The sequence below is a fragment of the Parambassis ranga genome, chromosome 17 (assembly GCF_900634625.1).
Source record: "Parambassis ranga chromosome 17, fParRan2.1, whole genome shotgun sequence".
NCBI lineage: Eukaryota > Metazoa > Chordata > Actinopteri > Ambassidae > Parambassis > Parambassis ranga.
The window spans coordinates 6,885,459-6,910,640 of record NC_041037.1 but is presented as its reverse complement, the minus strand read 5'-3'; the positions used below and the strand labels follow the sequence as shown (position 1 = coordinate 6,910,640).

At 41.9% G+C, this 25,182-nt stretch overlaps 1 protein-coding gene across 1 annotated transcript in view; it reads left to right on the top strand.

Moving 5' to 3' along the window:
* Window positions 1-24,947, top strand: part of cdh2 (cadherin 2, type 1, N-cadherin (neuronal)) — a 53,859-nt gene extending 28,912 nt beyond the window's left edge. The window contains exons 3-16 of the mRNA XM_028427164.1: window positions 5,170-5,372; window positions 8,610-8,777; window positions 9,760-9,915; window positions 10,876-11,020; window positions 11,197-11,369; window positions 13,156-13,293; window positions 13,776-13,961; window positions 14,411-14,664; window positions 15,105-15,247; window positions 16,167-16,400; window positions 16,986-17,219; window positions 17,463-17,602; window positions 21,804-21,968; window positions 24,665-24,947. Coding sequence (XP_028282965.1) covers window positions 5,170-5,372; window positions 8,610-8,777; window positions 9,760-9,915; window positions 10,876-11,020; window positions 11,197-11,369; window positions 13,156-13,293; window positions 13,776-13,961; window positions 14,411-14,664; window positions 15,105-15,247; window positions 16,167-16,400; window positions 16,986-17,219; window positions 17,463-17,602; window positions 21,804-21,968; window positions 24,665-24,871 — 2,546 coding nt within the window. The 3' untranslated portion in view covers window positions 24,872-24,947. The remainder of the gene's footprint in view (window positions 1-5,169; window positions 5,373-8,609; window positions 8,778-9,759; window positions 9,916-10,875; window positions 11,021-11,196; window positions 11,370-13,155; window positions 13,294-13,775; window positions 13,962-14,410; window positions 14,665-15,104; window positions 15,248-16,166; window positions 16,401-16,985; window positions 17,220-17,462; window positions 17,603-21,803; window positions 21,969-24,664) is intronic.
* Window positions 24,948-25,182: the final 235 nt, after the last annotated feature.

The window sequence follows — 25,182 nt, the reverse complement described above, 5'->3', positions numbered from 1 at the left end:
CAAATGACCAAATGTGTAAATGTGATATAAATGCAAGTGTAAAAAAAGAAAGGAAAGCCTACATCAAAACAAATTAAAATTGTTTTCCTCTCCTTAGGGCCGGTTTGCTAGATCAAGGCAGCTTAAAAATCTCTGTACCAACTCATGTTGCTGTAGCTGCTCAGATATCTGCGCTGCTTATGCTTCTCAGTGTGTATACTAATGTGGGTGTGTGTGATAAAGCGAAGGTAGTATCAATACATTGTTTTCAAGGGCCTCTTCATAATTCTCCAAATGAAGCAGCATGGAAAAAAAAACTTGCTCCAACAATATGCATAGACTACACAAATCCAAGTGCTAGGGGAATGGTCACTGCAATCAAGCTAGGAAAATGAGCCAGCTGCTTGTTAAATGTGTTTATGCTCTGATGCAATTCCTCTTTAGTTTTCTTAATTGCTAGGGACACTGAACAGAGTACAAACACTGCATGTTTTCTTTTTTTAATGCCAATCCCTTACATATTTTAGGCCTAGCTATAAATGCATGGAATGCTTTTGCGTGTTTGAAGTGCAGTGCATTAGTAAAAACGCCTTCAAGGGCTTAGTCTGGCAAAAGGCAGTATCATCATTCACAGATCCAAGCTGGAGCTACAAACATTTTAGTTTCTCTGAAGAATACCCTATTTTTGGAAAACACAAATATACCTTAGTCTCATCTCTGCATCTCAGCTTCTTTAAAAAAAAAAAGATTTAGCCTCAAGTAATATGAGGTGTTGTTTCAGGTTTTGATGATTTTTGTTAAAATGGATTAATGATGCATCCTCAGCTCCAGACAGTCTAAATTATTCATTTAAATGTACATAATTTGAATACATCTTTGGGTCAGAAAGCAAGACAAATAAGAAATCGTACATGTTTAAGCATCTACGGGAAAATAGCCATAATTGTGAAGAATAGGATGTATTAAGTGGCACAATGGTGTTTGTTTATTTACCAGCCTTGCTTGTGGCAGTGCAATATGCATTAATAATAATAGCATTAGAATAAAACTACACTTAAAATAATAATTTATGCATCCAGAATTACGCATAGCAAGCAGCAATCTTACTTTGCGTTACATTAGTGTATTGTGCTTTTAGCAGTTTATGCAATAATTGGACAATTACAGAATATGCTGTGATGGTATTTTTTTGTGGTGGAGTACAAAGTCTGTATACTGTTAGAGGAATGCTGACCTTAATTTAATGTATTCTGCCCAGTTTTTTGGACTGGATTAGAATTTCATATCACAGCAGTTTGAATTGAGGTACCAGAGTGTGAGCTCCTGTGGGGCTTAACAGGATCTTATAAACAGTGGTGCTGGCATGGATGTCTCACACAGCACTATTCAGTTGGAGCCTTTGCTTCATATTGCATTGTCTCATTGCCAGCGTAGGCCACTGTACTAAACCTGGTCACATTCATTTGTGAAGAATGCATTTTGACAGGGGTGTTGTGCCATTTGCCAGGGTTGGATGGAAAAAGGGGGGGGGGGTGCCACTGGGGTATTTGCCTGGGTATGCATTTATCCACACCGCTACTGATGAAACACCTATGCTGAGTATTTCTCAACTGTCAGTGACCTCACTTCCCAGAAATGAATGATGGTATATTGGGGTGATCTCACATGAGAGGTTTCAGTCTTGTCACATTCACAGCACATTAGAGGGACTTTCAGTCCGCTCGCTTGCAGCCAATGTATTTGGCACGCGGGCAGAAAAGATGAGATTGTGGAACATTTTCTTTGCCTCCGTGAAGTCACGGAGTCCACATTCCATGTTCCAAATTAAATGTCTTTCTGCCTCTCTCTCTCTCTCTCTCTCTCTCTCTCTCTCTCTCTCTCTCTCTCTCTCTGTTTGTGACTGTCTGAGTTAGAGCTGTCACGTGATTGAGCAGACAATAGAGAGGCACTCTTGCACTATGGTGAGGTTAGTCGGGGGTTTTGTGTTGTCGGGTGGGGGGGCATCCGAACTGTGAATAGGATCATTCAGTCGAAGATAATTTTGGGCCCCGGTGCAGGGCATTAGTTGGACAGGCCTTTCTGCTGACATGCCTGTTTCCCCCCTCTTTTTTAACCCCATCCCCCAGTCCCCCCTGTGCTGCATCGGCATTTCTGTCCAATTCAAGCCTTTATTGCTGTGGCCATGACGACATGTGTGATAGGGCGTGGCAAGCGAGAGCTCTTTTAGGCCCCTGTACCTTGGGGAGCCAATGCATCTAGATATAGAAAAGTTTCACTGGTGCCACACTAACACTCATTGCTGCGGTTTCATAAGCCTCCAGAGCCTGTCTGATAAATGAATGGACACATGCAGGACACTCCTATTCATTATCATCGGAAATGGTTTTGCCTGCTGGGAGTTTGTGTAGCGATTTCAGCAGGGCCTGGCTGTTGAAGGGCCTCTCAGAGGTGTCCGGATGGCCAAATTTCAGACAATGCTAAAGAGCTGGAGCTCAGCTCAAGAAGAGGCATGGGCTAAAATAACTCACAGGGGGATGCTGCTGTCAAGAGCATTACTGCACACATTCACACAAATGTGCAGTCAGAAGTGGCAGTAGGACAGAAATTAGATGCGACTATGGAAGATGGACAGACCATATATAAAGGCAGAACAGGAGGCAATAAAGTAGAGATAAGCAGTGACTTACAGCCATACATACATTCACTTTTTTTCAATAGAACTACTACAGCTAGTGGTTAATAATTATTTTTTTAAGGTCAAACAAGTCAATGTTACAAGGCTGGTGTCCTCTTACTGCCTATTGACAAATGCTGACCGGAATGTCCCTCATTACAGTGAGGGAAAGAGAATGCAGAGGTGGACAAAGCAGTTTGTTTAATCGGCTCATACATGCATCTTTATTTTAAATCATTTGAATTATTTATGACTTATCCTCCTTATCAATCACACTTCTGGAAAAAAAGGCTGTTTAATGAACAATATATTTAATCCAAGCACTTTACTCAGTACTGTGACTGAGACTTCACCCAACCTTAAACACTGTGAAGCTTCTTAAATCTGCAGGCTGTCCTTCTGCCTTATTGTGAGTTATTTTGACAGTCCCTTACTCTGTATTCTCCCTCTGTCTGACTATCTGCTGACTTGGGCTGGCTGGTGATTGCCTGAAGGCTTTGAGTTTACCGGCACCTGGCTTTAAGGCAAAACCTTCAGTGAGGGAAGGTCATCTATCTGATGTCAGCTTTGCCAGGTTCAAAGAGAGAGGGAGAAAAAAAACTAATTGGTCAAGGGTAATTGAACAAAAGGGCCAGGAAGGAGGCGGTCAATATAAAGAGTATTTCAGTTAAGAAGAAAGATGTTTCTGTTCTTTGAATTAAAGCTGCAGGCTCTTCTGTAATGGTATATCTCTTTGTGTACTGTTAAGCAATATTTATTGTGCATTTATTTGTGTGGCACCAAATAATTGAAAAAAATGTGTTTCCTAACCTGGAACCAAAACATCAAATTCCGACAATGTTGCAGAATTGTGGTCATTTTCACAACAGGGTTTCTTTAATATGTCTCCTTCCCTGCATGCATATTGCTTGAACATCCCACATGCAGAATACAATAAATATGACTTCCTAGCTCTGGAAATGAGACTACTGGATGAGCATGTGAACGCATTATTAGAATAAAGACAACCCTTTAGGTTAAAAAGCTCAGTTTGCTGTGCTGCTTTCTTGGTTTGTCAGTGTTTAAGTCTTTGAGCAGGCCGTAATGAAATGTGGAACAGGGTCTTTGCAGAAGATTTGTTCACCCTGTTTGGGTTTTGATAAAGCAGGGCAAGATTGTATTTTCATTCATCAGGATGAATATATTGTGATTACACTGCATGTCAATTTCCAAACTTTCCTTGGATGACCTCATATATTTGATTCATTCTCTCTCTCTTTCACTTCCACTCTACTTCACACATTGAAAGTGTGTGTGTTTATACAGGATCCTATCGGTATAGTGGCTTTTTCCATTATTTGCAGTATTTTCTGCAAGTGTTCCCTTGACTTGGGACAAATGGGACATAATCACTGAAAGATTTAATCATAGAAGAATGTGTGATACTTGTGGCGATTTTTTAGCCACTAAACAGATCTACTGCATCTTTTCCTTAAGCTCTGTGGAACTCATTGAGCTTCAAGCACAGATGATGCTCTGAAGGCCCCCAAGGTAGCAACACAAAGGAAGATGGGGCACCTACCTTCAAGGCTTTTTTCGCTATGACCTGCTTCAATAATTCAAAGCCGCATCACCAGAGTTTCCACATACAAATGATACACTGCATGGTAACATTGTGATTACTGTGGCCGGAAGGAATTTTTATCTCCCCCCCTTTATGCCTCTTTGTGTGCTGTAAACACAGTGTTGAGGGAGTGTGTGGGGGGTGCACAAAAGGATCACACAATGAAGCTCTTTTGGTGTAAGGGCATGCGTGTCTGGGATGCAGGAGGTACACAGGCTGTGCTGTACTGTCACTCACTTGTAACATGAACCGGTGTTATACCATTGCCACTGAGGCACCTGTGGGACTGGAGCCCCATGAGCCACCTGTCTGCCGTGTCTGCATGGTCTGTATGTGTGCTTTAGTTTCGGTGTGTTGTCTGTGTGTGTGCACTTGCTTATGAAATAAACATCACACACTGTTACATCAGTCTCTCAAGGAGCTAAGGACCGTAGTCATCTGCAGAAAGCATCCCTGTATGTGTCATGGGGGACAAAGCTAGCATGCAATGGCCTTAGCTGGAACTAAAATAAGACTTATCCAGCAGAGTTTACACACCTGGTGTGTAGTTTCCCAAACCCGAACGCAGTAGAGGATTTAGACTAGTCTAATTTACACATCAGTTTTTTAATGTATTGTTTGGGGTTTTTCTTTAATAGCCCTTAAGAGCCCCTCTTTCCCTTTTTCTTTAGTTTTTTTTTCTACTTCCATCTTTCTCCTCCACTGCACCTGTTTTGAGCAATACCTTTGGGGCACAGCTTGAAGTGAATAATGTATGAGCGAGTGGGAGAATCAGAAAATCTTTGTGGACCTTCTGTCTGGCTGCCTGTCTTCCTCTTCCTTTGTCTATATCCTCAGCTTTTATCTATGTCTCCTCTCTAGTGTTATAGGCTAATTTTGAACTCAAATCTACTCAAATCTCTGTGTCTTGCAGTGAGGTTTGTCAGCTGTGGCCGAGGTGGTCTGGTGCGGTTTGAGTGCAGTAACCCATCTGACTTCCGGATAGAGGCCGATGGAGTTGTTTATGCTGCCAGGACTCTTCAGCACCCGGTGTCACCTTTGCAGATCCAGGCCAGAGACACCACTACTCAGCAGCAATGGGTGACCCAAGTCACACTGACATCCTCCGGCCAGCAGGTGAGCATTTCTGGCTTATTTGTTGAGTGTGTGACTGATGTTACTGCCAAAGAAAGGTGGAATGATCAATTATCCCCTTGCATCAAATAACTTACACTTATTAGGCACACTGCACATTCACAGATGACTAGTTCCCTAAATTGTAGCAGGTGTTCCGAGAGACTGGATGGATGCTTGCTAATTAAAACTTAATGTGTCAATTTACTACAAGCACAAACATATACTCAGCACGGTCAATGGGTTGCAAGAGCAGATGCAGAATAGCTCCCTATAAAGTTGATTTCACTGAGCACGCCTTGTGATCATGAGGTTATTGCCTTATCATCCAAAAGGGGACGCACCTCTTTCAGCACTTCGGACGACAGGAAGCATCTGTCTGAGCCGCAGAGCGCTGCTCTAACCATTCCGCTGGATGTGTAGTGCAGTCATCTGCAATTAGTTAGCATGACCATGTGCTCTTATGTCAACATTGTGGTTGGCGGAGGATCAGAGGGAGGAAAAAAGCACTGACTGCACATGCTGTATCTGTCTGCCTTGTAACCGGGGAAATGAAAAGAAGCTCTAAAGTCTGTGTTGTTGTAGAAGTTTTAACTTCAGTTACAAGCAGTGGATTATATGATCTTGCTCAATTAGATGATATCTTCTGATTTAAGCCTACTGGAGTCACACTACACACACAGATACACCCACGCTACAGTATGATCAACTGTCTCTCTACTCTAACCCTTTCAGTAGAGTTAAAAGTAAGCACTTGTGTGCATATGTTAGTAATCATTGCTGTAGCATCTTAAATCATTAGCCTATTGGTGACTTAATGAACACCCCTAAATGCAGTAATCGTGTTTGCTTTACAAAGACCAATGTGCTTTTCTACTTAATCCCTATAATGCACTTAAACAAATGGCAACAAGTGGACAATTCTAACTGCGAGCCACTGCAGATAATCTCAGAAAAGGTGGGCGCAGATGATAACTTAACACATACAGTTATGTGTAGTTACTGTCAGGGCTGCAGGCACAGGAGTCTGCCCAGCTGAAATTAAACTTGTAGTAGGTAATGATCTCATGGCTTTTCAAAACACCATCGTTAGGGACTGACAGTCATTTACTATAGGGACTCCCGCAGGTATATGTGATTTTAATGATACCATTACTCACTGTTGCCGGTTGGTCAAAGGTAAATACTTATCACAATCAGGTAAACATAGACTTTCTTACATTTTAAGCAAGAACAAAAAAAAATGTAATAATCTCACATGGGTTCTACATGTGTATACGACTTATCATCTGTATTATCACTCTGATCTTTATCTGCTGAGAGCTGTAGGATTTGCCCTGATTTGTTCATAATGAAATCAGAAATTGACTTTCCCGTATCTCGCACGTTTATGAGGTCATGAGCGGTTATCTTCCTCCAGCAAAATTATTGTCATGAATCACCACGCATCTCTTAATCACATCAACGATTGAATTTTTTTATTAGTGCCATGAATGCACCAGCCTCGGGGAAACATTTTAATCAATGACAACCAAACAATATCCTCATTAACGTGAGCGCGTACTTGTCCACTATCTCCACCACCATTAGATCCTCAGCTCCACTGCACTCAGTGAGAAGAAGGGGTTCTGAAAAAGCGAATATTTCTAAAAGGGCAAACACGTGTGTAATTCTTACTACACACTTGCAAACACTCAGACCATCACTCAGCCTAGCACTCCTCTGGACTCTGAAGTAGACTCCTAGTCAGAAGATGGAGAGGGTTCGCAACGTGTGGATGAGCGCAGACCTCCAGCGTACCAGAGATAGATTCGTGTTGGGCTGAACAAACCCACCATGCCATTCATCATTCCAGACGCAAGTTGCAAATAATTACTGCTCTCGCTCGCACCCATTTTAATAGGGTAATAGATATTTCTGAAGCATGCTCCTTCACTATCTGCCTGCTTGCCGCTCTGCATTTCCAATGTGTGAAAGCAGTATAATCGGATTTCAAACATGATTAGTGGAAGCTCTGCGACAGCTCCCCAGATGTTAGAGGAGGGGGAGTGTGGGATATGGGTCATGTTATAAGGTGAGAAAGTGGTAATTAATTTCTCTGTTTGCATAGGGCACTTTGTAGTAGTTTGTAGGACTTGACTACCTTACAACTGGTCAACAGTTAAATAATTACAGACAGCAGTGAAGAAAATATTTCAAAGGACGAGGCAGTTCTATCCCAGCTATCATTTATTGACATTGACGGAGTTTACATATTGTTTTTCTGTTTTCCTTCTCGCCTTGTTTTGTTCAAGGTTATTTTAACTTTCTCTGGCACTACTTCAGTCTCCTCTAGTCTCTGGAGCAGCATAGGCAATTTGAGCCATCTGTGTGTTTAGTGTCTGGCTTTCAGGTACCATCCTCCTTTGTTTCAAATCTCATTCATTACAGCCGAGGGAGGATGGCAGATCCATTATGGAAGCTGGTCTATCTGTGTGGGTGCATTTTATCAGGACATAAGAAGACGTCTGCCATTTAAAGCAAACCAAAACTGGAGGTGTGCGGCTGCCGCAGCAGCGATAGGGCTGAGGAGTTTCAAAGCGTATCATCACATGTTGTGCCGTCTATTGTATATTTTAAGCTACAAAGAAAGCCGTAACGGAAAGGACTGTTTGATTGAACACAAACTTAGAATGGTTCTTAAATGGCATTTGGAAGAGCTTGTTAAAGCGCTGTAAAAATGGCAGCCTTTTTATTTATTACCCTTGTTTAGTAATCTGTCGTTTAAGGGTCAAATGTGTTTTCAGCTATCATTCTTTGCTGTAAGATCAGGATTTCATTCACACAAGTAAATAATTTATGATGCTAGAGTGCAGAAGAGACAAAACGTGACAGTGAGCAAGTTTCTCCTTCATAACTACGGTGAAATAAATTCTGCTCAGAGTGGCCATTTTCACTGGCTTTTCCCCTGTGCAGCTCCATATGCTGACTTGGAAATTGAAAAAAAAAGAGAAAATGATAAAACAAGTTATGACAAATAACATAACAAGACTGTGTCTGACAAGCACTGGACAAATGGAAATACAGACAAAAAAGTGGTTTGCACAATACATTGAGAGATAGCCATACAGTTATTTCAGACTGTGACACACCGACCTACAGATCGGCATCCACAGAACGATGCTGCTAGCGAGGCCAAAAAATGTATGTTCCCATACTTGACTTTATAGATGTAATCACTAAATCATTTCCCTTTGTCAGTTCCAGGAAGGCGCCGTCCCTCCAGTCATGTCCGAGGATTTGAAGGAAATAACTTTTCCATCACGAAATGCAGACAGCCAGCTGAAACGCATGAAGAGAGACTGGGTCATCCCCCCAATCAACGTCCCAGAGAACTCACGAGGACCGTTCCCACAAGAGCTTGTCCGGGTAATGTACTTCACCCAACCACATGCACGCACACACACACACACACACACACACACCGCTCTCCTAACTTCAAAGAAAAACGTCGTTTTGCTTGAAATGACAATCGTGTAGGTTCCCCCTTGCCCCGAGCTCCCACTCACAGGGTCGCAGACTTGAGACATATGCCTTCAACAAAATGCTTCATATTTACAGCACTTTGCTAAAGGTCAGGGCTCTTTATGCTGCTGCGTTATTTATCTTTTGTTTGAGGGAGCAGTCTGCACCTGTATAACCTGGTATTATTTGAAAGCAGAGAGAAATCTGAAGTGCTTACCAATGTAATTGGTCCTTGGTTGAGAGCTGAGATATTACACTGCTTTTTTCCATGGCTCAAGGACACGACGCAGCCCAATCCATTTGCAACTATTCTCTGGTCAGGGCTGTGTGTGGGCGGCTGAAGGAGGACAAGGCAATGCTTGGGACAGCTAAGAAGTAGATACTTTTTCAGCATACCAAGCCCTGCCCTGTTAATTCCTGTACATACTGTTTGTATGTGTTTTTTAAATCTGGACATGTTTGAAGAGATGTTTCTGGGCTTTAGTGGCTGATACCAGGAAGAGGAAATACTCAGTTTGCTCAGAATGGATCGAGGGTGTAGTCACTGAGGGTCTCAGCTTACATGGCAAACAGGATAGACAGCTCAGCTAAGACAGAACTTCAATATTAGGCATACAGTCATTACATGCGTCCTTTTACTCACACAGCAACCTATTTTTAAACTAATACTTCCAACAGTGCTGATATGATTGGTCAATAAGTAAGCTTAGCTACATGAAGGAAGTTATATTGAATACAATTTAAAATGTACATTTGCAACATCAGTGTTTTATTATTATCTTTTTAGGTTTTTCTATTCAAGGTTTTGTTAACAAAAAAAGTAGTTCAACCAGGCTTTAATTATTGATGCTTTAATGTTATCAATTAACAAACTTTGTACCCACAGATCCGATCGGACCACGACAAAAACCGCTCTCTGAGATACAGTGTTACAGGCCCTGGTGCTGACCAGCCTCCCACTGGAATCTTCACCATTGACCCGATTTCTGGAGAGCTGTCTGTCAACAAGCCCCTGGATCGAGAGCACATCCCCAACTTCCATGTAAGTCAGACACAATAGTTAAAAAAAATATATATCCTTTTGTGTGATTCTAAAATACTTTTCCAGTCAGCTTTATCAGCAGGAATGTGTTCTTTCTGGCAGTGCTATACGTTCCTGCCAGTTGGCATTTGCTCAAGGGTCATGCGTAGCCTAACCATCAGACTCAATAAAGACAGGGGTCTCCCAGGAAATCTGGCTTATCCGTCTGAGAATTTAAAGGATTGTGTGTGAATTGAGTGTGTGTAATAATAACCTCCAGCTTTAGGCCTGCTTTATTCATTAGTGTTTTTTCCATTACAATAAACCGGTCTTTAAATGATGTACTTCTAAGTCGTTATAGTTTGAAGGAAAATACAGACTCTGCTCAACTGGTCTCAGAGGGTCAGACTTTCATGACAGACGCTGGCTCAGTTTAAGCTGTAAGTGAGGAAAGCATTTAAAGAGCAGCTTGTTCTTTTAGCTGATTAATTTGTGTTTTTCCCGTAATTTTCTTCTGTACTTGCTGCTATTTTTAATTTTAACTACACACTGAAATAAAGAATAGGATGTAATCTAAGTATAGCCTGCAGGTTTCATTATACTGCATTGGCTACATTTATTGTAGAGCATGAACGTATGAATGTCAGTGATTTGAAATCCTGTATGAAAGCAAATATGCACTTGAAGTCCAAAAGGATGCAATACATCAGATGTTCTCTTGTAATACAGAGGTGACCCTGTGTTGACCCAGTGTTCAATATGATATGAGTTAAATCAGGGTTTCAATAGAAATCTATAAAAAGCAGCTAGAGCGCTTGAGCCTGTTCGTTCTGTTGGTCTTTTCTCATACGGCTAAAACCTTAAAGTGATGGCTTGTGGGGTTGATTATCACAGCTATTTAATGAGCGACTTGTGTTTTGTCCCTGTGTGTTGTTTGCACTGTAGCCCTTGCTTAAACAGTCTGTTTGTGTTTTCCTCCAGCTGAGAGCCCATGCAGTAGACCTGAATGGCAACCAGGTAGAAAACCCCATTGATATTGTGATCAATGTGATCGACATGAACGACAACAGACCCGAGTTCACCCATCAGATCTGGAACGGCACTGTTCCTGAGGGTTCCAAGCCAGGTAATATACTACATGGAGTGTAGTGTTCTCTGTACCCTGGTGTGGCTGGTTTTGTTAACACTGTCTCAGTCCTATTAAGCGATCACTAAAATTTTAAGATCACAAAAAGTTCAAGGAGCATGTTTGGTCCAATGCATAGAGAATTAACATTACAATACTTTTCTTCCATCCCACAGGAACTTTTGTTATGACAGTAACGTCGGTTGACAAAGATGACCCTAAAACAGCTAATGGGATGCTACGTTACAAGATCCTGTCTCAGAATCCCGAGAGTCCAACCTCCAATATGTTCACCATCAACAATAAAACCGGAGGCATCATTACAGTGGCAGCAGGCCTGGACAGAGAGGTATTTGATCCTTTGTTTTTTTCCACCATTCTGATTTATCTCTGTCATTTATGTCATGTATCAGCTCAGCTTTTAAGTTAGGGTTTCATCAGAAACACTATCCATTATATTAATTGTTTAGTGTCTTGTAGGTGCTTAAGATTTATCTCAATACATAATTTTCCAAGTTTGCATAAATGAGCTGTTTTTTCATAAATATGATGACAAAACACACACGAGTCCCTAATATCTAGGCTGTCTGAGAAGTAATGAGCCAAAGTGAATTTTGCTTATTACCAACTAAATGAGAAGTAGAAGTGGACTTGGCTGTTTCACACTTATTTACTTTTACAAGGAGGCAAGCGTGCATCACTGATCAGCTAAATGTTTCTCTCAGTCTCATCCTTTCTTTCTCTAAAGCTTGCATCTTGCTTCCTTCTGTTTTCCTGTACTGTAAAAGTTACCATCCCCTCTCTTAATTTGAATTGCATGACTATTTGAAAAACTAAATAAAATAACATACAACCAGAGTGAGTCGGTGCAATTCTAGTGAGGGCAATCTGGCTGAGGTGGCTGCTCAATCACTTCCACCCTGGGGCCAGAGTTTTCTGTCTGCTAGTCGCCGCCATGAAAGTAATTTGCCCAACACTCATTACCTAGAAACTGGTCCATCACCTGAGTGGTTTTTAATGTGAAAAGAGTCATTTGTTAGCTTTATGATAGTGTCTATGGAGGTGTACTTTTCAACCAAGCACACACAAACTTACATGCCCCATAGGGAATAAAAAAAAAAGGTTTATGAAAAAAAAGCCACCATTAGTCATCATAACAATCAGTCATCAGTTAAGATCTGTCTCATTATAGATAAACACACTAACAGTGATTTACAGTGTGGTACCCTCTCAGTAGAGACAGTTCTCTTCAGTTGTGTAGACATATAGATTCTGTCTCTATAAAGCTTCCAAACCCTCTTTTCCCACAAATATCTGTCTTTAGTGGAAAAACAATACTACCAGCACTCCCCCTTTGGTAAAATACATAGTTGCTGCAGGTGTTTATTGGCTCCAGCTACAATCAGAGGATAGCAAACATGCTTATTTTAGCCCCAATTCTGTGCTGCTATTATCTATAAATTCAGTCCTATAGTAAGAGTCAGTCTTATAACTCCTAGTCATGCCAGTTACATATCCCATCTGTCTCTATTCAAGCACCATTCAGTCAGCTTTGACTGAAATAAACATACCGTACACAAAATTACTACGTTGTCATTGGCCTTTATGGGTCTTGCACTGTGACTGTAGGTTTTCCATCAGAATGTCCATGATGTTGGATTTCTTTATTGTCATTCCAAGCAGGGGGCAAGAAAATCAATGGCAGATGTGTCAGCTGGCAATGGAAGTCAATTGTCTGTTTAAAAAAAAAACAACAACTTGTATATAAACACTAATCTCAGTGTGAAATTGTTAAAGAGCCACTAACACCTGCTTTTGTCTTCCATGGTAGAAAGTACAATAAGTATTCATTCCTGGGTCAGATGACTGCTGGTAGTTCTAGTTATTACCGGCTCCAGTGATCAGCAGCATGATACATCACGGAGATGCTAATTCTTGCCCCATTTTTCTGTTGCATCTTCTGTAACTCTTTGCTATTTCTGACATGAATTCCATCCATCCTCCGTGCAAGCAGCACTTGAGCCTCACACATCATTCAACATCGACTGATGTAAAAAGATATTTTAAAAAAAGTAACCATCAAAACATAGCCACTGGCCTATTTAATTTATTTCTTTTCTCTTCTTTTCTTCTAGAAAGTGCCTCAGTACACATTGATCATCCAGGCCACTGACATGGAGGGCAACCCGATGTATGGCCTCTCCAACACAGCCACCGCTGTCATCAGAGTCACTGACATTAATGACAATCCGCCTGAGTTTACTGCTGAGACGGTAAGAAACGAGCTCATATGTGATATGTCAACACAGTAATGTCAGTGTAGGAAAAGCACCACAAGGACTTCGCATTTCACCTCAATGTGGATATATGCACTCAACCGTCAGTTCTGCTCACTTACCTAGTTCTGCTTGCCCTGCATTTTTTGAAGCCATACAGATATACAAGTCGCCAACCATGCGTTAAGTGTTATATCCCCCTCCAAATGTTGACACATGCAACTACAGGGACGTCTGCCTGAGTGAAAGAGGCACTTACTGTGCTGGTGAATCACTGAAAATTTGTAATGCCACTGTTGTACTATCAGGGAGCGCAGGGAATGAGATGACCATGATGACATGATAAGTTACCTTAGATGTCTATTTACCCGAAATTGGTCCTGCTGTGCAGTGTAAGGCAGAACCCTCTGTACTTTTTGCTGTCGCAGCAGTATCCCTAACAGCTCGCTGTTCTGCACGTTCATGGTTTATTCATGCAGTTTTTCGGCGAGGTGCATGAGAACCGCGTGAATGTCATCGTGGCCAACCTGACGGTGACTGACAAGGACCAGCCCAACACACCAGCCTGGAATGCTGTCTACAAAATCACCGGGGGCGACCCCACCGGCAGGTTTTCTGTGCCCACTGATCCGACCACTAACGAGGGCCTGGTAACCGTCGTCAAGGTAGGGCTTTCTCTTCAAACTTCACAATTGAATCCCTGGGAGATGCATAGCATATGTATTTATCTTATACTGAAAGATGATGGCTGGCTCTGCACTAAAATTTGGCAGAATATTCTGTGAGTGTATGTTAACAGAAAATATTTTAAGTAGACAGCAGTTGATAGAAGTGCAATAGGGTGGTTGCACAACTCTTACACCAGCTTTCTTGCTCCTGTGTATCCTTGAACTGACCACAAAAAAAGACTCTCTTTATCTCATCTTGCTGTCGACCGCAAGCTTTCACAGTAATGTTTTTCATGGAAGAGAAAGAAAAGGCTTTTGTTCTCCAGGCTGCTCTCTGATCAATGTCCCATATCCCAAAATTTGATGTGATTTCATTCATTGTGTATTTTTTTTTTTTTTTTACATCTGATTCACTCTCTCTTTCACTCTCTTTCTCTGTTTTCCAGCCTATTGACTATGAAATCAGTAGGACCTATGTGCTGACAGTAGAGGCGAGGAATGAGGTCCCCCTGGCCAGAGGCATCCACTCTCCACGACAGTCCACTGCCACCGTCTCTATCAGAGTGATAGATGTCAATGAGAGTCCATACTTTGAGCCTAACCCCAAACTTATAAAACTAGAAGAGGGGATGATGCCTGAGTCAACACTGACCACATTCACTGCACAGGATCCAGATCGCTTCATGCAGCAATCCATCAGGTGACTTTAACAGTAAAATCACCCCGAATTAAACACATCTAATATGTACAATCAAATATTTCTGAATAGCATGTGTTAAAAGTAATATGTTTGCTTAAGGTGATTGTTCCCATTCCCTCCTTCCTGAAAAACAGTCCATGAGGAATAAGTTAGCTTTTTTATGCCACAGTTTGTCCTACAAATTTGTTGGGCTACTAATAACAACGACAGTTTGGTTTCCCGAGTGAGGCCGCTTTCAAAAGTTAGAATAATTATGTAAAATTCATGATGTCTGATTTATTCTGTGTAAACAAATTCAAAAAAAACTTTTAGAATGAAAGTAATGCCAAAATGTAAATTTTTCTTCTACAGAAAAACAAAACTTAACCTTTTAGAGAGATAAGTGATGAAATTATAAATCAAATGCAATAAAATGTGATTCTTTTTTTTTCTTGTTTCAGATATTCCAAACTCTCAGATCCTGCCAACTGGCTAAGAATCGACCCCAACACTGGTCGGATCACAACAATTGCCATTTTGGACAGAGAGTCGCCCTTTGTGAAGAACAGCTTGTACAATGCAACATTCCTGGCGTCTGACAACGGTATGTAACCATTCAAGTGGTTCTCCAGTTGCCAAAAATACCTTGCTGAGCTGCTGTGATGCATCGGCTACATGGTCGAGGTGTTTTACTCAGGCTGTTACACAAGCACTCTGTTCCAGGCCATTATTGTTAGAGCATTCAGGAGGACATAATGCTCCCTTTTCAAAAGGAAGCCTAGCGGATGTCTAATGTAGCCTCCCTCTCAAAGGTCAATCTTCCACCCAGCATCACTCTGACTACATCTGTGATGTTATTCACCTGATGCCGGTGCACAGTATGCTCTGAATTCGTTGAAAATCTATCTCAGTTACAGCCACAAAGACGTCCTCTACGCTTGAAGGTCAACTTGTACCATGCACTTCTTGGCATGTCTGGAATGCCGACCTCCTTAGTTGAAGGTTAATGTGCTAGCAATCCCACAATCATCCAGGATGTGGATGTATTCACCTCTTCCCTGCACTGGTGGGATTTACCTCTGTTCAGGTTTACCCTGTTCTACGGACCATAGCTTAGGCCAATAGACTTAAAAACTCTACCAATAAAGGGGTTTCTCAGCATTAATGGGTCAGGATTGGATGACTAGCTCCTTTGAGCGTGGCCTGAATGGTAAAAAAGCCTCTTAGCTTAGTGAATACATAGAGAAGCCTGAGAGGAGCGACAGTGGGCTCTGTTTGTCTACTTTAGTATTCCTATCCTGTGTCCTTCATCAGGAAGACGTTCTCCTGGCAAGCACACCGACGCATACACACACACACACACACCCCTAATGTTCTGATATTTAACTCGTTCTGCCATCCTCTGCACTTAGGATTAGAATTTCTAAAGGTATAGGCGAACTGAGAGATTTAACACTATTATTTTCCACATGCGAAATTTTATCTCTTTTCTCATAAATGTGTTTGTGATATGACTCAAACAGGTGTGCCATCAGCAAGTGGTACAGGCACTCTTCAGATCTATCTGTTGGATATCAATGACAACGCACCCAAAGTGTTCCCTCAGGAGGCTGAGGTCTGTGAAAAGCCAGAGCCAAACGCCATCAACATCACCGCACTCGATGGAGACCTGAACCCAAATGCAGGGCCGTTTGCCTTCGAGTTAGCCCACAGGCCTTTAGACGTGAGGAGAAACTGGACCATAACAAGAGTCAGCGGTAAGATATCAAACATCATGTATAACATTCAGCAGATTGATATTTGATCGCCTATCATTCTTAGAAATTGTGTGTAATAAGCATGCTGCAGTGCTACGCCTGACTATTTAATACATCAACAGTCATTAATTGTTTATGCTAATTTGGAACAAAAAGTGTAAGATGTCATCTGTTGTGTTGTTAGCTGTTAGATAGTGAGTTGAAACGCAGTGAATATATTTTAATAGGATAATAGCATTTGGATTATCGCAGCTGGGAATTTAGCCTAAGCAGCATTATCAAAAGGTATTCAGTAGATTTATAAGCTCCAAATCCAAATCCTGACCATGTTTTGGATTAGATATGCTGATGCAACTTCCAGGTACCAATTTATGCTGCATAGTTGTGGTAATAAGAGTGTAATCATGGTGTAAACACTCTCTATATAAACGAATATTCGTAATTTAAATGTAATCCCCTCTGAAAGACTTCCCTTCTTAAGAAACATGTTATTTTATATTTAAACACACAGAGTTACTTAATCTCTACACTCACTACTCCAGATGCAGTTTCTCCGCTCATTCTTTTCTGCTCCCCGCCTTTCAGGTGACTATGCTCAGGTGAGCCTGAAAATCGGCTTCCTTGAGAGTGGCATCTACGAGATCCCCATCATAATCACAGATTCAGGCAACCTGCCTATGTCCAACACCTCCTACTTGCGGATTAAAGTCTGCCAGTGCGACGTTCATGGCGACTGCACTGACCAGCAACACATAATGGCTGCCGGCCTGGGCACCGGTGCCATCATATCCATCCTCCTCTGTATCATCATCCTCCTCAGTAAGTGTCTCAGTGCCTCTCTCAAACAGCACATCACACGAATGCACACAGGGATTATAAAGACAGCTAAACATTATCCGAGATATCACTAGATTACTGTAGGATTACCAAAAAGATAGCCTTGATCAGGCCCACATCCAAGCTCTAAAACATGGGATCCGATTACATTTCAATGAAAATATGCAAGTTATTATGTTTTGACATAACATGAGATCTCTCTCTCTCTCTCTGTCTGCCTATCAGTTCTCGTGCTGATGTTTGTGGTGTGGATGAAGCGCCGCGATAAGGAACGTCAGGCCAAGCAGCTCCTCATCGATCCTGAGGATGATGTGAGGGACAACATCCTCAAATATGATGAGGAAGGTGGCGGTGAAGAGGATCAGGTAAGAATCCTGCTGTAAACACACTACTTATTCATGCTGGTGTTATTTTTAACAAGGAAGCTCTAAAAACCTGTTTTCCTATTATAAGTGATGGTGTCCTACATTAGCACATCATTTTTTTTTGGCCAAGGTAGATTTCTGTTTGTACTCTCTCTATATTAGTTGAGTAAGATGTCAAACCACTCAGGATTCAAGATTCAAAATCTAATGACAGTTATATGGGGGTGTATGCTTATTTGGCCAAGCCCAATTCAGACAAATTAAATGTAACCCACACAATCCTTATGAGGTTTTGAATTAGTAATAATAATAAGTATATTTAGTAAAAATAATTGTATCTAATGCACAGATGTTGTGTGGTGTGCCTTGTACTTTAACTTGCAACTTGTAATTTTAGCTTCATTATGTGTGTGAATCACGTCTTAACACGAAACAGCCAACAAAGTGCTATAGGTTTCTCCATGTTTACATGTTGTCTGCACAAAAGCAGGCAGCTAGACTATATGCTTTGAATCCTAAAACCCAACCACGCTCTGATTGGTGAGTTCAAATGAGGAGGCACCGCCCACTACCCCAGTGTGATACATCAGGGAGGGGGATGGGGAATAAGGATTCAAGAACCACAACATTTCATTGGATGCAAAAGTAATATAAACCCACTAGTGTAGGATGAGTCATCAACTGTTTTCTTTATCATTTATGTACACTTTAATACTTGTTTGATAACATATGAGATGCATTAAGAGCAGAGTAGTGATGTACTGAAATCTATGAGAGTACAAATATGTCTTCATTGTTTCTGATGTCAATTTAAATTCTATTACTGAATTTAATTCCTGCTTAGCTGTTGTAAGTTATTTATTATTTATTAGTAAGATTTTGGTTTGTCTTCAGGCTAGGCAAATTCGCCTGTGTAAGAGAGTATCCATCCATGCACATCATGAAGCTGTACACTGCCCTTGAAAGGGTGATAGAAAACCTGTGCGGGGTCTCAGAGAGAAATATTCAGGTCACATCTATAAAGTACAGCAGTAGGTTCTCTTCTAGCTGCAGCAGCATAAGGGTAAAAGAAGACCACCTAGACTCTTTCTGCAAACATACATGTACTCACGATGCATCTTTTTAGGGTTAGTATTGCTCATTATGCTGCTCTAAGACACAGTTCTCAGCCATTCATGAGAAGTAAGACAGTTTTCATTGTAAATAGTTGTTTTTTTTATTTTTTTAGAAGGGAGCCAGGAATCGAAAGCCGGAATCAGTAAAGCAAACACATTTTGATCCAATCGGTTCTGGAAATATTGGAAACATTTCTTCAACTGGAACTGTTCTTGTTTCACAACACTGACGTGCACACACACATGCACAATGGAAATGCTGTGCCACAGGCGTCAATAAAGTCACATCTCTGCATCCACCAGAACTGATCAGGCACACACAGACACAAATTCAATTGTCCTAATAACCCCTTGTTAGCAGAACGGAATCATTTCATAAAAAAAGCAGTAATACACCCAATGGGCCATTCTCTTGCTGCTGGCTGAAGTGCTTCGGTAGCTTAGATATAGCAGAAAATGTGCAGGAGACCCCGGTCTGACCCAGCGCAGTGCCAAATTAGCCTCGGAGACTTGTAATTGGTAAGCTGATGTCATTTAGAGACAGACATCTGCTGTAGCACAATAATGAAGCCCTGTCTAAGGTAACAATATGACTGGAAAGCTATTACACATCTGCCAGTGATTAGGCAGGAGGGAGTGTACCCACTTGTGTATTCACATCCACTTTTCACACACAAAATGCACAAACTTGTGGACCAGAACGTGTTGAAAAGGAAACTGTTGCATGATAGAACACCCCTCCGTGGCAAACGAGCGGGTGCAGCGATTTATTGAGGGAAAACAAGCTTCTATTTTGAGTGGTGCAAAGAAGGGCAGGGCGCCAGGAGAAAATGGTCTTGTCTGCGAAATCAGTGTTGGGTAAAAAATGGACCTGACTTTCCCAGCGATGTGGTCTTTATAATGCCCACCTCTGTTCTCCCTATCTCCCGCTGGGGAGGAAATTGAAGTGTCAGACCATTGGGTGCTCTCACAGTATATGATTTTAGTAGCTGCTGCCATTGCCCTGGTTTGTATTGGTTTGTGAAGTACTCATTTCATCAAAGGCAGACAGCTGATCAGACCGTGCAGCCCGGACACGGGAAGGAAAAAGAAATGCCAAAATAATAGCAAACGGAGGAGTTGTTGTTGTGTAGAGGTCCGCAGGTGGGAAAAAAGAGAGATGCGATGATTCATCTGCTTCTTCAAATGACCTCAGAATAATTTCTTTCACATTAACCTTGGACAGTGTGGCTTTTGAGGCATGCTTTGAAAAAGGCTTTGATTTGTTTTTCAATCTCATGTGGTAAGTGAAACAAAATCAGGCCTATTTATGCAGATAGTATAACTGCTGCAGGTTGGTGCCACCGCTGATAGAAAAAAAATGTTCATCAGGTCAGGTGAACTACAAAACCTCTAAGAGGATCATTTTCATTTATTACAACACATGTCCTTTTGGCCGTTAACGACGTATAAAAGGTAGTAAACATCTAATTCTCTCTATTTCTAATACTTTCTGAATGCATCATACATTATGTACTTATGCATTGTTAGTTATAATCAAACCACCTAAGTCTACTTTAACTGCACAGATTGATCAAAATGATTCATTATTTCTTAAAGCCACATTTGTAAGCAAGCCACGCTGAAATGTTGTTTACAACTACACAAACTCAAAATTGCCTCACAGAGTCACAAGTGCCGTAAACGGTTGTGCCTGCTGACAACAGACTGACTGATGTTCCCTATTTTCTCTTAGATATATGTTAGGGGGGTTGTTTAAAAGCTATTGCTTGTGTGTCCCGTCCCTTTGGAATCTCAGAACATGAACTGGCATCTGCAATGACCAATATGAATCCTGACCAAACTCATTAAAATAAACTGAAAGGATCCCCTACAAGCTTTGCCTTGCATTTTATGGACATGCAGTTCCCCATTAGCATGATTTTACATTGCTTGGAGATGTCTCAGAACAGATGATGTGTATTAGGCTTAGCAGCGCTCAGTCTCCCACGTTCGTCTACGGGTCATGAGTGCCAGGGACGGCCATTTCACCGAGCCAGTGTATGTGCGAGGAGTCAACTCCCTGGAGGGGGAAAGGCTGGTGTGTCATTAGACCTTCCTGCTTAGTTCAGCCATTGTATGCAGCTCCGTTGCAATTCCTGTCGTCAACTCCCGACCCCTGCGGTGTGTGACCTTTAGACAAGGTGAAGAGTCATACTGAATAGAAGCAAAGATGATGGACGCATGTGTGATGGATATTATTATTCTTCCAGTTTACCATCCAATGAACAATCGATTTATTTGTTTTAGATTTGAGATCAGAGTCATGTTTGTTCAGTGCCTGAGTGCTATGTTTATATAGCAGGTTTGTCTGTATAAATCCCAGGGGTTATATGTATTCTCATATTTACTATTCTACATTTTTGTTCTGTGCATAGGTACATGTTCAACTGAGCAAAGACAATTTTGAAGGGGATATTAGAGATGGATGGATTACTGAAAATCTCTTAAAGAGGGACAATCCATCATACACGCTTATTAGGCACACACTCTCGAATGGTATTTTTCTATCATATCTGCTGTCACCCTGATACCATCCAGTCATTCAGCTCAGCTCCTCTGCTCCTCTTTTCTTGCTCCTTTTCTCTCTCTCCACTCTTTCTCCTCCTCCTTCGCCTGCCTATGACTTTGCACAAACTGCGAGCCATTCAGGTTGCCGTGGTAATGTTAATAGGATTAGCAATGGCTTATGCATATCCACCATCCCGTGTCTGGGCATTGATTAGAGCAAAACAGTCGCCTGCACATGCTTCGTGCAGCACAAGTACAGACTCTCTGCAGCGTATGATGTGGTCCTCCTCAGCTAGGACCCCCTCAGTGCTGGCTCGTTTTATGTGTCAAATTGTCCCTAGGCTTGTGCTTCACAGACAAGAAGATTAAAGTTTCCCTCGTGTTCCCTCGACACTCCTCGCTGCATTCTAACTTAAAAAATCTCTCCCTGCACTCAGCTGAACTTGGGCTTCCTCTTTACAGCACTGGATGTGTTTACCTATTTAAATAATTGCCACACTGCCCAGCTAAGTCCCATCTGTCTCCGTGTTCCACAGGATTACGACCTGAGTCAGCTCCAGCAGCCTGACACGATAGAGCCCGATGCAATCAAGCCAGTGGGAATCCGCCGTCTAGACGAGAGACCCCTCCACCCTGAGCCACAGTACCCAATGAGGTCAGCAGCACCCCACCCTGGAGACATCGGAGACTTCATCAATGAGGTAAAAAAAAAAAACGTCATTGAAAGCTGACATTGTTTTGTTTTGCTGTGCAGTGAAAACAAATCTTGGGAAAGGAGATGAAATGAAAGGATCAGTTCTGTGGCAAAGCTTGAATTTCATTTCCAAGCTGAATGATTTTCTTATAATAAACTTGTATCTAAATAAACAATTTGGCTCATATGACTGAGCATCAAGGAGCTACGCACCGCCTTGTAGTGGTATAAAAATACTTTAAATTGAGGCAATTGTTATTGGAATTGTTTTCATCTTTTTTTTCCCCCAGCAGAAGGAAAAAAAGTTTTCTCATTTCACATATATCCGCTCAGACATGTATAAAGCCCAAGAAGTACATGACGCTAACTCACTTGGATATAATTGTTTTTCTCCTCACTTTCCGCCCCAAAGTAGAGTTATAGATGTGTCAGCATAGAAATAGGAGATGAGAGAAGCAATACATTGGCTTTCTATCGGAGTGCACTGTTCAGAGTGCCCTCGTTTGCCTGAGGCCATCATTGACTCCAGCATGAAGGGAGAATGTAAAATGAAAAGAGCAGTCATATATTTTTCACTAGCTCCAACAGACAAGAGTTTCACAGCATTACAAATGGAGTTCTCCCCTAGTTTTTGGATGGTGCCCATGTTTTTAGATTAGAACTTGCTCTTTCAGCTCGGCTCCCCCGTACATCTATCTCTTATATGCCTCTACCCAGGCGGCCCTCGTTTGCTCTGTCATTGATACACCTAATGCATTTGTCGTAAGAGCTGATATAGAGTGAAATATAAAATGTTTTGCGATTAAAAAAACATTTTTTACAAACGTCTGACAATCCTTCCTCAGACTTGTTTTAGCATGTTATTTTAATATGCTCACAAGACCTTTGAGACGCTTCCGAGGATCCTGACCCAGAAAAAAATGTTCACTGCAACCAGGCATCTGTTTTTAGTCTTGAATTTGTCTGCTGGTAAAGCTCAGTCATGGTAGCTTCATGGAGCTGGAATCTGACCTAACTGATAGGGCCATTTGCCAGAGGAGAAGGGAGACAGAGAGGCATAAGTGGGGGAGGGGAGGGTGTCTGATCTCCATTCTGAGTTATGCACATGGCCCCGGGAGCTTGTGGCTCTTAATTAAATTAGAGGGACAAAAAAAATTAGCCATAGGTTTAGCATAAGGACTTTAACACCAGAGCCAGACAAACAGAGGTCTATCAGTCAACTCCTGGTCTGTGCTCACAGAGGGGGGTAACAGTAAATACATCACCACCCATCTGATGTGACCTCTGTTGTCCACAGGTGAGACAAACAACACCACAGAGGAAGACAAAGCTGAGCGATTGCATTCATTGTTTTTTAGCACAGGGCCTCGTCTGTCTGTGAACAGAGATACCAGTGGGTTTGATTACACGTCGCCGTTATCTGCGGGACAGAGTGACTCCAAAAAAAAAAAAAAAGTGAGGACAGCTCCCCATTTCACAAAGAGTCGTGATCATCTCCGGCGCAGTGGATGACTCAGTTTTTATAATGAAATTACAAGGCCGAGTCCTGTGATTGACTAACCTTATGAAAGTGCCAGTGGGGTTTTTGGTTGTAGATGGAAGTGGCTATAACCAGCAGAGTGATTATTGCTGTAATTGTAATGAATGATCCATCTGTCATATTTCCTACAAAATTATCAGCAGCACAGCCATGAGCAAATACTTAACGAAAGCTAACAAGTGGAAAATAATCGCTAAGTGCCCAGGCACTTTAATTCAATCCATCTTTTTATTTGAGCACTGTAATGGCAGCACAGAGGAAACTATAAATCTTTGACAAGTTCCCAATGAGCTGAGCTGAGTCTCTTCTGTGTTATGTTGCTCCACTTATTTGAATTCATTCATTATTTGTTGGGTGTCCACAGTTGTGGCCGATAAAAGGGAGAAAACCTAGGCCTGGATCCAAAGTGGTTCATGGCCAAAGCACATCTCAACTCCTAGATTAGCAATCCATCAAGTCTCTTGAGTGCCGTTAAGGAATGAGGCTGGAAATCGATAACAATCCATAAGGACCTCTCATGACGCTATGAGGATTTCTGGGAATGTCAAGTCCAATCTTCAAAATAGAACCTCCCCCTCCACCAACACCGTGAGCCTTGAGATAACACGTAGAGACACGCATGCATCGCACATCGTCACAGTCACACACACATGCACAGAATCTCTGCCTCTGTGCTTACTTTTACTGTTTAGTCAGATAAAAATGAAGTATTAAAGATCTTGCAGTCTAAATGATAGATGACAAAGTGTCAGTGCCAGCATTACTGCGTGTTCATACTGCTTGTTCAAGGCAAGAGAGAGCAAAGTGTGGGTGGGTGAGATTGCAGTAGGGGAAGAGGAGATGATTCCAGTCATCTGAGGCTGCTGGTCGTGCTCAGTCTTGGCTTTTGATCAAGAAGCAGATAATCCAACATCCTAGAAACATTAGGAGAATCCCAACCACAACACAGAGGAAACTCACAGGAACACTAGATCCTGATTAATCTAGACAAGAACCTGATTTCCTGAACAAGTGAAGGGAGAACTACTGACTGGTTTTAGGATAGATTAGCCTGCTTGTGTGCAGCAGCAGGAGGGAGGGAGCAGATACTCACTCACAGATACGGTGTGCAGACGCAGCTTAATCTCCTCATCTAACCGTGATTTTATTTCCTTCTGTTCAAGGGACTCAAGGCAGCAGACAATGACCCCACCGCTCCTCCCTACGACTCCCTGCTAGTTTTCGACTACGAGGGCAGCGGTTCCACAGCTGGCTCCCTAAGCTCCCTCAACTCCTCCAGCAGCGGGGGCGACCAGGACTACGATTACCTCAACGACTGGGGCCCTCGCTTTAGAAAACTGGCAGACATGTATGGCGGGAGCGACGACTAGGACACACAGCCCAACTTTGAAGGAAAAAAAAAAAAAGAACAAAAAAAAAGAAGGAAAGATTATCTCTTGATGGACATGGACAGCTTCTGATTTCCCTGAGAGAGAACTGTGACAGAAAAGAAACAAAAAAATAAACATTGATTCAGAATTTTTTTCAAAAAAAACAACCAACCTAGGCTTATTGTTGTAGTCTACGCATACATATGCTTGTTGAAAGCTTAGGCATAGGCTGTGGTCCAGTTACGGAGGATGTGGGTGGGAACTTGGTGGACTGTCGCCACTCAAGATTGTTGGTATTGAATGCGCTCAGT